Source organism: Mchenga conophoros, linkage group LG11 (genome assembly GCF_057382185.1).
Source record: "Mchenga conophoros isolate Kocher_MC1m ecotype Shallow Benthic linkage group LG11, M_conophoros_male_GT1.1, whole genome shotgun sequence".
NCBI lineage: Eukaryota > Metazoa > Chordata > Actinopteri > Cichliformes > Cichlidae > Mchenga > Mchenga conophoros.
This window is the reverse complement of record NC_140536.1, coordinates 13,525,655-13,538,295: the sequence shown is the minus strand read 5'-3', so window position 1 is coordinate 13,538,295 and position 12,641 is coordinate 13,525,655. Positions and strand designations below refer to the sequence as shown.

Here is a 12,641-nt window from a genome sequence, read left to right as displayed (position 1 = left end):
GAGGAAACAGAGTCTGGAAATGATCCCTCGTTACTGCAGATGAGGCCACTGAGGAAATTAAACAACCTTGGTGGCAGTGCCTGAGGGTTGGATGAGATTTGCCCTGAATTCCTTAAGCAGGAATTACACTTTCCACATTAATGTTATTGCTAACACAGACAGCATGCTAACATTAAACTAGCCAAGAACCCAGAGTGATGTTAAAGCTGAGTGAATGCTGACCCCAACCCAGCAGCCAGACCCTGAACTTCAAAAGATAATAAACAGATGAACAGTCAGGCTGCTGACTCTGATTTGACCTGTTCATGTCCCTAAAGCAGAATCACTGTGGGGATCGCTTTGTTTCTTTGTGCTGGTTTTCATCTTTGCTTTCTGTTTTCAGCTTTTTGTTTATACTTAAGTACTAAGAGAAAATCATATGTGTGTCCTCATAAGGATAGGGATTTGGATTGATGTGTGAGACTGCAGCCTACAGGTTTATATTGTTTACTGGTAAAAATGGGACAATGCGTTTCAGGTCATTTTACAGAGAAACGTGAAAGTACTGTAATAAGTAGTAGTTTATCCTTGGAGTAAATGAGTAGCATCCTGCATTACTTTTAAGAAAAGAGCCCTGTATAGGACTAGCAAAAGGCATTTCGTGATTAACAACCTGCTACTGTGTGACAGCCATGAGCTCCTATTTGTATTACAAACAGGACGGTCATTCTTGTTTATATGATCTTAAATATTAGTTTGTGGCTTGCACAAAACATGACATTTCTATTTTGAGGCCATACCTACGTTTTTGAAACTGTAAAATTGTCATATTTGTTAGTGATTTGTTTGCATACACACTATACATACAATACTGTTGCATTCTTGCAGGTTATTGTTAATAAATTAAAATATATTTAGGGAGAATATGGGGAATGGACAGACCAAAGAAACTTGTAGTTCAAACAGAGTCAAAATGAAAAAGCACTTTCTTCCTCTTCTGTAACGTATGCGTCACAGCTCCGCTCCGCTACCATAACAGTTGGGCCGACGTGGTCGGTCGCATCTATGGCACCCCACAAGAGCTGGAACTGTTTGATGGGGAGGCCGTTGATCAGGTCAGAGACATTTGATGCTAAAATATTAGCTTCACGTTATAACCATGTGAAATGTTCTTTAATCATTTAACCTACTTTAATGTGATATTTATTTACAGATTTTTATTTTTTTGTGGGGTATAGTTTTTAACTTAATTACTTTGTATTCTACTCTACTTGCATCATCATCATCTATATCATTAATCTGTTTTAAATTAGTTATTTGCCTACATTTTAGATCTCTGGAAAATTGATAACAACTACATCTATCAGGTGATATTTGGGACCTCCAGAGGGCGCTCTCTGATCGTCAGCCAGCCCACTCAGGTCTGGTACATTTACTGGTTACACTTCCTCTTTGTTGACATGTGCAATGCTAATGTTCATCATCATGTGCTGACCTTTGGTCCTGCAGTGCAGGGCTCCTTTAACTTCTACCCGCCCCACCCTGATGCAGAGCTCAGACTGCTGAGCAGACGACTCAGTGGTAATGGGATTACGATCCCTGGGAGCTCACTGGGGAGTGTTGTTCATTTATTAAGGCAGCAATACAGATTAAGTTATTAATGAAAGACAGAAACACTGATTAATCTTTTTGTGATTTGTTGCTATATAAATAAAACTGAACTGATTAAACATCGAACAAAAAATCTCTTAAGAAAATAGCAAAGTGGGTGCACTGTATTACACTTTTTTCTTTTTTTTGGAAATTGGGTCTGCAGTTTACTGTTTTCCTGTGAACAAACAGAACAGTCATTATGTAAGATGAGTTTAGTTTGTTTCCAAGTTTAAATATATAATATGTGCTAATGACAGGTGGGGGTTTTTGGTATTAAATGAAAAGACATCAGTGAAAAAAAAATTGCACGTTTGCAGCAGTGAAGAAGCTGTGACATTTTGCACTTTTAATCAAAATCACACAAAGCTTATACAAATGATTTTACTATTTTTATTTATGCTTTATGGTTGAAGGATAAAGTTGTATAATGTTCAGTGTTTTGTGAGCAGCACGTTTTTGACTTGATCTTTTTGGAAATTGGTGGCAATCAAGAGAAAAATCAATACACAAAATAAAAAGCATTTTGGATATTAGAACAAACGCACATTGTACACATGTGTACACATGGTTTTTATGTTACGTCCTTCACTGCTTTATCTTCTCAAACTGCTTGTATGTAGACCACTGGTTGCACGGCTGCATCACACAAACAAGGTTAAACATGCTGAAAACAAGTGGCTGCTCCGTCACAGCAGGTTTTTCATTTTTCTACTGAACTTTACTTCGTTAGAATTTGGTCACAGAAGTCACAAACGTTTGTGTTGACAGAGAAAAAGAAGGATGTTGCAATAAGATGAGAGGCAATGACGCTACTGCTCTTCTACTGTGGTTTTCCATGTACGGTAGCTCAGATAACTGCTTCCTGCATAACAAAGTGTGGTCAGAAATGCAAAGAACTGAGAGGTGAACAAGGAGATGAGAAAAAAAAGGGGGAAACAAAACAGACACAAAAATAGGCTGAAGTTAGATTTGGACATAATATTTGTATTTATGTATATATATATATATACATTTTTATTTTATATATACATTTTTTCACTTCCATTTACAGCACCCAGAAACAGTCTACAGTACAACTCATTATGTTGTACATTTAAGTTCCCACATACATATAAACTTAAAATCTTTCCATTTTAGGAATATAAAGTTCTGGTGGAGAAATACTAAGAAAATTTCAGGTCAAGCTTTCTTATCAGTTTCAGTGCTGAGCACCAAGTTACGTACAGATTAAAATTGGAGTTATGCTACAGTCACACTGGGGAAAACAGCGGTTGTGTGTAATGAACTTGTAATTTTGGTGCCTTTGAAATGGTTGCTGGGACGACTCGGCTCAGGCATGCGACCACTTACAATCAGTTGCCATCTTTAAAGCGACTTAATAATGCATTGTACTGTATCATATCTGACTTTTTACACACGTTTTATTCTATTTTTTACTTATTTTGTCATATTTTATTAATTTAATTTACTTTATTTAAGTTATGCTTACTGATCTAGCTCTAACATTTGAGATATAAAAGTATATTTTGTCTTATCAAAACAAAACAAGACTTCAGACCAATAATCTCCATGGTAGCTCAGTCGCTGTGTTTGTAGAAATGCTGCATTTATAGCTTTCTGCTATTCTTTCTTTCTTTTTTGTCTTTAAAAAATAGTAGGTGCTCTTACCGCTGATGCTGCCCAGCAGTTATAGTTGTGTCGCCCCCTGACGTCCTGGTTGACGGAGAGAGCATCTACTACTGCTGTCACAAGATATAGTGCAGTAGCAATGCAATTAATGCACAGTGACTGATAGAGACAAAGACAGAGAATTACAGGTTTTAAAAACTATTTGCAAAATCCTGGAAAAATAGTTTTTAACAAAAAGAGTAAAGCAGCTTGTTTGTGCAGTATTTGCATGTGTCTGTGAGTTACCAGTGTGGTCCAGGGGACCTGTGGTATCCTGTTGTGGACTCCAGTGAGGTAAATTATAAACAGGCTAACTGTTAGAATCCAGAACAAGATGGAAAGAAACATCACCCAGCAGAGAGCAGGCAGATGAAAATAGTCTGTACCCCCAACCAGAATCCACACTAACATGCCACATATCTAGAAGAGAGGGGAGGAGAGCAGACAGAGTCAATACTGGCTGAAGCTCTAATCTCTCTGTATCTTTTGAATTCATGTATGATATAGATATGTCTCCAGAAATTGCATGTGGTTGGACTGATAATTCGTTGGCCAAAGATGACGTTTGTAGTTTTGTCTCGTTACAGCACACAGTGGATTGAAGATGTGTAGACTTTCAGCTTTTTTAAAGTCAAAAATGATTAAACCGCATAACTCTAACTGTATTTCATGTCACTTTAATCGCTTTAATTCTCCATCTCAGTGAGTGGGTGAGTGCTGTGGTTGTGAGTGACTAAATCTCCTTCCTCCCAACACTATTCCAATCCCCACCCTTCCCCTCCACGACAAAAGATTCTTGCTGGATGTTTCATATCACAGGAAGAAACTGTTTTCTGGTGTGAAGCATGACTGTGAGCTGTTTTGGTTTCCTTTGAAATCAAATCATTTAGTGCTCGGGAACTTAACAAAATAACCTGTTGTGTTACTGAAATGGTTCAGTGCACCTGCTGCACTCAGCCAAAGGTTAGGGTTTGAAGTTAAAGAGGAGTTCCTATGGTTTAATTTTCAAGTTTTATCTGCAAGCATTAGATCTAAAATTGCAACTAATATGCCAATCTGTATGGTCACGGAACAGTTTCTTAAATCTGCAAACATAAACCCAACCAGAAAGTTGTTAGGTTTTTCTTAACAACCTAACTGCAATGGTTTGAAATCAGATTATTTTAGCTCTGGCGTGCCCAGCCTCTGAATGGCAGACAGCCAGACTGTATTTAGAGTAAGGCTATCCTGACTTTTTCCTTCAGCTGATTTAGAAAGGAAGAGGGACAAAGAGGGAGAAAAAGGAGGAAGAGTTGATTTGCTTGGAGTTTTTTGGTCAACTTCCGATTTTCATAGAAACATAAAACATTCAAGGGAAATATAACTTTTCTTTAAAGCGTGTAAATAGAAAAACTTCTAGAAAAACAATCATTATTAAAGCATAATTCAAGACCTGTCTGTATATTTCGAGTCTTAAAACAACCACTTATTAAGCTGTCTCTTCTCTAGCTGCCTGTGTGTTTCACAGCTATTAATGTAAACTTTTACCATAACTGTAAGTTGCTTTATATTTCTATTGATGTCTATTGTTAACATCCAAATTACCGCCCTTTCTGACAAGGATTCCTGAATGAATAATCACTTGCTTCTGGTCATTAGCTTGATTTTAGCAGTGCTGATAATGTACAAGGATAAAGGATCATAAACTCAAAAGTCACACTTACTATCTCAGCCTGGAGGAGAATTCCTTTGAGAGTTGTAGTGAAATGCTGGTCAAAAGCCAAGGTGGAGGTTGAGGTGTTGTAATCTGGTAGTGAGGGACTCCTGCGCACCGACACGGCAACAGGTCTCTCCATGATGCACTCACGCCGAGAGCCTGTCTGCTTTCACTGAGACTGCGACTGTAGCAGAGGAAGTTTTGTTCCTTTCCCGGAATCCAGCAAGGACACCCATCTATGAAACAATACTATAAACAAACACGCCATTGTCTCTTCTCATCTGATTGACTCAAGAAAGACTTTTTTTCTCTGTGTTAGGGTTTTTTAAAAGTTTACACCAGTGCTGAGTAAGATTCTTTTTTATGGTTTTAATTGTCGTTATATTGTCGTGTCCAGTAAAAAAAAAGAAGTGGTGTAGATTGGAAGGAAATAAATAACTTATAGTTTAAGGTGAGTAGAGTAAAACTGTGCGAAATGTGTTTCAGGACATATTGATTATAACTGCTTTGTGTTGATGATACTATATGATAAATGGCCTGTATTTGTATAGTGCTTTACTCAGTCCCTATGGACCCCAAAGTGCTTACACCACAGTCAGTCATCCACCCATTCACACACACATTCACACACTGGCGATGGCAAGCTACATTGTAGCCATAGCTGCCCTGGGGCGCACTGACAGAGGCGAGGCTGCCGGACACTGACGCCACTGGGCCCTCTGACCACCACCAGTAGGCAATGGGTGAAGTGTCTTGCCCAAGGACACAACGACCGAGACTGTCGGAGCCAGGGCTTGAACTGGTGATGGGTTATGATGGGTTGCTGGGCTGATGGTTGGGGGTTGCAGGGGGTGAAAGAGGGGGCACTGACAAGTCTTGTCAGTAGGACCTAAAGCGAACCGGAAGACCACTTTAATGGCTAAAATTTGACGTGAGGGAGGTTGATTACTGGTTTACCCAGGAAGGCTCCTTGGATGATGGCCACTAGTCTGTTTTACGCCTGCGAACAGAGTCACGGGGGGTGGGCAGGCAGATGAGTTAATGTGATGAGTTCTCCAATGAAGGACTCCAGAGAGAGAGAGAAAAAAGTTAATGTGTTGCACAGAGAGATGCGGAAACATGTAAGAAGGCAGTACAGGCAAGGAAGGTGAGAGATTATTTTCAAACTTAAGGCCTGCTGAGCAAGTAAAATTTTATAAACTAGAAACTAGAACTTTACTCGTAAAGTTCTAGTTCATTATTAGAGTTCTTAAATCAGATATTGGACCTAAACATGATGTATTTCTGATGTTTTTGTAAAACTAAGTAAACAAGCACTTTAGTACACGATGGTTCAGGCTGAACTGGTTGGTCTGCAGCATTGTGATGGAGTTTACAGTGATGCACAATGCTGAACTCGCAGGACAGCTGTGATGTTCATGGTTAATGTTAGGCTACAAACTTAGCAAATTAAATTTAAAGTGATGATGCTGATGCAGATTCACTCGCTGATTTCTGCCTTTTATGCTCTATTCTGTCTAGAGTTGGGAAATTAGTCACATAGTTTGTGTAACATCTGATATCTTGTTGAATTCAGGTCACTCAATCCACAAAAAACAGGAAGCTTCCGAGCAGTCGCAGCACAGATCAGAGTCTGTACACGATGAAAAACCTACTGGAGCTCACTGAACACGTTATGTGACTTATTTCTATATAATTCTTTTCCCCTGCTGCACTTCAACTTGGGGTTCCCCCACATGCCTTATCCCACTTTAATCCCCAGACATCAGACGTGTTAATGTATATATTAAGTTGTGATACATTATGTCACAAATCAAGTTTTGCTTGAACTGATCAACCACAAGTAAATATTCTTTTTTTTTGTTTCATAAATATTCAATATTCATCAAACGAAAATAACAACAAGGATTAGCTCAATGGTTAAAATGTTTGTTAGTTCACTAGACAACTTGGAGTATCTTAGAAAAACCGAAAAAGAACTACAATTCTACAAGTGGCAAATTCCTTGTGGTCTCATGAAGTATGTAAAGTGCATAGTAAGCACAATAATATACTACAAAACCTATCAGAGAGTAACTTCCTGTAAATGAATTAATGAAAAAAAGACTTTCCTGTGTCTTCTGCACATAGAGCACAGTAGAGCACAAACACTGAAATGTGCAAGCAATAAGTACACGAGTGAGCAGAAGGTGCTTTTAAACAGGAAATCTTGAAGCTGTATTGATTAAAGTCTTATCTTTCAGAAAGAAGAAAGGTTTAGGATCTAATTAGACCTGTTTTATTCTACACTGAGTGTGGGCCTGCTGCAGTGCAGTAAAACAAGTGAGTGAACGGCTTTGACCATAGGGGGGCAGTAGTTATGCATAGACAGGCAGAAAACCTTGCCTTGGAGAAAATAGCAGAGCGCGGAGACAAAAGGCACAAGGTGGAGCTCCAACAAGGCTCACTGGGCTGGTTAATTGTCTGCATGTTGAGTGTGTAGCTTTCTTGTTCAACACATATTTGTTTTTGTTGTTGTTGTTGTCATTATTGTGTCGTATGGTCAAGGTAACACTATTTGGTTAAATGAATGCTTTCTCCCCACAGAAGCATGCACCCCTTAGGCATGCTTGCGTTTTAGAAAGAGAGCAAATAAAGTTTCTAACCAGCGTCATTAAATGGAAATGTTACCAACAGTTCTATACTCTACTTTGTCCAAATAAAACAAGAGTACGTAAGCCTTATGTTTGTCTTTGGCTCCTGCAGCTGTTCCCTCCAGAATGGAATCTGTGATTGGAGAGAAGTGACTGGAATAACCAGGTGGCTTCAAATGAAGCCAAAATTAATAACAAGTCAACAAGATTCTTGGGAAACAGAATAAAAGAGGGAGAGGAGGATGAGGTTCATTGGGTTGGCTCCCAAGCTCTCTCTCCCCAACATCCGATGCAAACAGATCGACCAATAACCTTCACATTAAGATGCTTTGTGGTGCTCTGCTGCAGTCAATATCTAGGACCGTGCATTATCTGACTGGATATTTTCAAGCTTTATCTTATGCTAGTTGATAGACTAATTCTGCTCTGCTGGGCACATTCTGCTCCGAAAAGCAATATATCCACTGCAGCAATCTATACTCTGCATTACTCTCTCTGTCTATCTACATTTACTGAAGCAACCGGGCAGCTTTTCTTTCCTTCCTTGAGCTAGTCACTGACTACATGTAGCCAGTACAACAATAAAACTAACAGTGAGTGGAGGCTTTTTCTGTGTGTACTGTAGGATTGACAGATGTGGGCACAAAAGCACATTAGTATTTGTTTGAGGACAATGGATTTTCTATGTGAGCTGTCTAAAAGCTAATTATCACAATAGCTTTGGGGTCACTTCACTTTCAGTTTGTTAATTAAAAATGGAAATACAATCAGAATGTCATTTACTAATGTCAAGTTATGCTCTCAATTATTTCTTGAATATTGTTGTGCACATGAGTAAAAACTTACACAAACGGTTTTATTTTAGTGCATCATCAGTATAGTTCTGTGAGTTTATCCCCATTTCATAGCACACACGTGAATGTAGTCGTGAAACCACAGAGCCACTGTTTTCTTATATACAGCACGCAGAAAGCAAGCTTTGTAGCTAAGGTGTGCATTGCAAAATGTGCTGTCAGCACAGCGTCTGCACTGAATGTCTGAATAATGGAAGCTACTGTCAATGTGCTCACATTAGAGTGGACACTGTCCTCAGCCACACATATGGGGAAACCATGACTGGTGACATGACCAGCTGTTGTTGCTCTAAAGGTATTTGTGGTAGTTATCCGACTTCCATTTGCTGCTTTAACTCTTTTACCCTTCACCTAATACTCTGCATCCCAAACCCCCATTTGTCCCCCTACTAGCATTTGTAACAACACATTGTCACAATACACTGCTTGTAATGTACTGACCAGCATGAATGGGATTTTCTTTGCCTGGATGAATTTTAATTTTCATGTTTTGTGAGTAGGAATTTGGCAAAATTATCAAATCATTATTATCTTCTACATATTGCCTTGTAATACCAGAAAAGCTAGCACACATGCACTGGATGTAATCAATAAATATATGACATAGTTAGTCAGCATTATAGTAATTTCTTTTTATCAGCTGTTTCTCTGATGTGATTAGTCAGTTTGAAAGTTGTTCAGTTAAATTTGTTAAAGCTTCTCCTTTAGCTGCCTGAAACACCACAAGGCTACAGGTGATTATTGATTACTTCCCTCCTTTTAGGAGGTTTCTGATCACCTTAGACTTGGATATTATCTCATTTAATTAATGGCAGTGTTAGCTGTGGAGACAGAATTAAGTCTATCCATGTTATTATCAGATTTTGTGTTGTTAAGCTTAAGTACTCAAAAAACACCCAATATGACTGCAATAATTAATGGAAGTAAAGCGGCATAAATAATTTGTTTTAAAGGACTTGTTGAAGGAAAATATTAATTTGCTACTATATCTGGGCAGAAACTTTGCAACTGCTCTTGCATTTCAACCCCCTCGAGCAATTTAATTAATCTGAATGAAATTCAGGTGAAGACTGACCCACAACCAGCTTACCTGCATCCAAAACATCCAGTCTGAAAAGCAATCATAATCTTAGAGTGGTTTAATTGAAAATGAGAAAATAAAACAAACAGAATTAGTTTTCCACTGACTCCAGAGGGAATTATGCAACAGACTAAAAATGTGCAGAGTTGTACCTTTTGTTGCTGGGCTTGTATTTTCGCTCTGCATTCTTTTTTGAGAGTGTGGAAGGGGAAAAAAAAGAGAAAGAGAGAAAAGAGAGCAATGTATCATATCTCTGCTGGAGATGTTAGAGCTTTTATTTGGTTTTTCTCTCCTGCCCTTACTTCCTTGCAGTGCCGTCTCCATTCTCATCATTGTCTCCATTGCTTCTCCATATTTACTCATCTCCGTGCCTCTAATTCTCCCCAGCTCTGTCGTCCTCGTGGTGGTGTGTGTTTAGATTCTGCCGCTGTGACACAAAGCCGCGCCACTGTTGCACACACGCTGCACCATTTACTGAAACTCTACATCCTGAGATGTGAATAACCTGAACTCCGCCTGAACCTCCACAACCCCTCTGTAAACAGACACACACATGCACAGAAACACGCACACTCACACACGTGCACTAATAATTGTGTGCTAGCCCAGATGCTGCGCTGTAATTGGCCACTGTGGCTTCCCGCTGTGGGAAAGATATTTTTAACACACACTTAAAGACACACACACACACACTAATCCTTGCCTCTGCAACATCTGCCACATCCTCCAACACATGTTATGGTGAAATGCATGCACACATTCATACACACATATATGCGCACGCACATACCCGGTGTAACCATAAAAGCAGCCCCTCCCTGTTTAACCACCAGTCCTGACATCAGTTCTAAATAAAATTATGTGGTTATTCCCCGAAAGGCACAACCTCGCCCTCTGAGACCGTAACTGCTGGGTTTGGGGGGGTTTTGTCTTCATCAGTGTTTCCCTGTGGAAAGGCCTCTAGAACAGGATCATGTGCCAGTAAACATTTCTAATTAGACTTGCACTGTATTAATTAAATTCTTCCAAAAAGTTTGGCTGTCATGTGACTCGTCTGTCTACCAAAATTCATTTCGATCTTAACATTTTTCCTTTTTCCTTCTCATACATATTCTTCTGACACAAATGTTAGTCTGAGATTCACCAGAGCGCTCAGCTTTCTCATCCACCTCTGCACTCTTAGCACCATCACTCTGTTTTTGTCTTTTAAAGACTTGATTTCCCCACTGGCCCCACCTCGAGTTTTCACTCTCTCCTCACCTGTGAGCGCTGCTGTCCGTATGTGTTTGGCTAAAGTAAAAACTGCTCTGACAGTAATTTTTCAGTAAATAATTGAGACGTGAGGCTCAACTTGCCAGTAGCTATTTGAGATTGGAGCTCGGTATGAAATAATAAATGCACGGCCCTAATTAGAAAATCCCTGGGAGGAAGCCATGTCTGCGTTTCACCTTTTCGACTCGATGTTAATTACTTGTGAGGGTGTAACAAGGGACCGTGATATTGTTTAAAATGGCTGAAACTTCAAGTTCTCTTCTAATATTTGTCAAAAACAATTTTAATTTAAGATATTGTCGTGGCCTTCTTTTGCCGGGAGCGGCATAAAAAGTGATCATATTGAAGAGACAGCTAGTAAGAGAAAGCAGCTTGAATAAAATCCCATGCCATAAATATATAAGCTTAAGGCTTTGATTATATGAAAATAAATTAACTGAAATTTTTAGAAACTTTTTTATGAATAAAATAAGCAGATCAGAGTGTCTGGTTTCTGATTGCACAGTTTCAGTTGACCACTTGTGTCATAATGTATCGTTCATCTATGTAGCAGCTAGCATTAGCCTGTAAAACCTCATCATGGGACACTTTTCCATTCAGAGTGTGTCGAGTCAGTTTTACACATGTAGCCCAGTGACACAAATCCTTAATTTGCCTCAAAGGAGTTTATAATCTGCAGAGCAAACGGCACCATTTTGATGTAATTGATGTTTTCTTCCATGACTGTGGTTGTTTCCTGGAAGACAGGTGTGAAAGCTACGCTTTGAAGGATTGTTTTGTTCACTGCAGATTGGTTTATGTCCAAAAGGAATGCAAGCTTTTTCCAGGTTGGCGGCGAGAGCGACCTTCCATCTCTTAAAGAGCATTTACTATCTACTAGCCCCACTAGTTAAGAGAGACAGAGGGTGGGAGGGGAGGGGATGGGGGTGGGGGAGCAAAGCGAGAGGCAGAAAGAGAGAGCGATGGATGTATCAAACAGCAGCCCCCTGCTGAGCAGGGAATGGAAAAGCTGCTGGCACCGACATGAATATTTCAGCAGATAGCTACAGCTCTCTGTACCCCCCACCCCCTCGCTCTCAGTCTGTCAGTCTCTCGCTCCCTGTCTCTCACCTTTTCCTTCTTTCCACTTCCTCCCCTCGAAACCTTCCAAAGCCTCCATCCCCACTTCTCTCCTTTTACTCTACCATGGAGTGGACTGTGATAAGGTAGTGAGTGATAGAGATGGAGCGAGTGACAGACAGACAGACAGGGAAGGAGAGAGAGAGAGAGAGAGAGACCTCTTCGGACTGAATTCTAGGTAGCCAGGAAAATGGCTCCTGAATGTAAATTTGGAAAGGCGGCAGCAGAGTGTTGACTGAACTTGGCTGCTTCCCCAACCTCCCCCATTAGACACTTGCGATGGTTTGGCCCGGGGTAGTTAGGCAATAAAAACAGAACAAATGGAGCAAAACAAATATCAGTAGGCAGACAGTTTCTCTGGAGACCTTAATAGATTTTTAACAGTCAGACACTGCTATTTTTTGTCAATAATTTAACGACTTCTTTCCTTATCTGCTGTGTCTTTTTAGCCGTGTTTTTATCTTTTCAATTAGCGCATGTGGATTTGTATGCGACTCTAGAGCTCGTCTGTGTTTTGGGGCGATGATAAACACTAATGACTGATCACCAGAATATCCCCTTGATCACCAATAACTCGTGTTTCTTGAAACTGCACACAGCTACGATGCAAAATTTGGATGCACAGCTCACAGTGAAGGTGAGCTGTTGCCTGGAGGTGCAGTCTGTGTGATCTGCGCTTGTTTTCT

The 12,641-nt window shown here is 39.8% G+C and overlaps 1 protein-coding gene and 1 pseudogene across 7 annotated transcripts; one reads left to right on the top strand and one right to left on the bottom strand.

Annotated features, from left to right (window-relative positions):
- Window positions 1-904: 904 nt before the first annotated feature.
- On the top strand, window positions 905-1,614 carry LOC146563737 (zymogen granule membrane protein 16-like; annotated as a pseudogene).
- A 342-nt stretch (window positions 1,615-1,956) lies between these two features.
- cmtm8b (CKLF-like MARVEL transmembrane domain containing 8b) lies at window positions 1,957-10,121 on the bottom strand. Of its 7 annotated transcripts, none has more exons than XM_085291006.1 (7): window positions 9,867-10,121; window positions 9,717-9,751; window positions 9,574-9,611; window positions 5,004-5,245; window positions 3,547-3,720; window positions 3,301-3,420; window positions 1,957-2,528 (listed from the first exon to the last, which is right to left on the bottom strand). In XM_085291006.1, exons 4-7 carry the CDS (start codon window positions 5,133-5,135, stop codon window positions 2,442-2,444), a joined length of 513 nt encoding a protein of 170 aa, XP_085147132.1. In that variant the 5' UTR covers window positions 5,136-5,245; window positions 9,574-9,611; window positions 9,717-9,751; window positions 9,867-10,121; the 3' UTR covers window positions 1,957-2,441. The 7 variants fall into 7 exon arrangements, with proteins under 7 accessions (XP_085147132.1, XP_085147136.1, XP_085147133.1 ...); XM_085291010.1 differs by having other exon boundaries at window positions 5,004-5,232; XM_085291007.1 differs by having other exon boundaries at window positions 5,004-5,232; window positions 9,574-9,593.
- Between the last annotated feature and the right edge of the window lie 2,520 nt (window positions 10,122-12,641).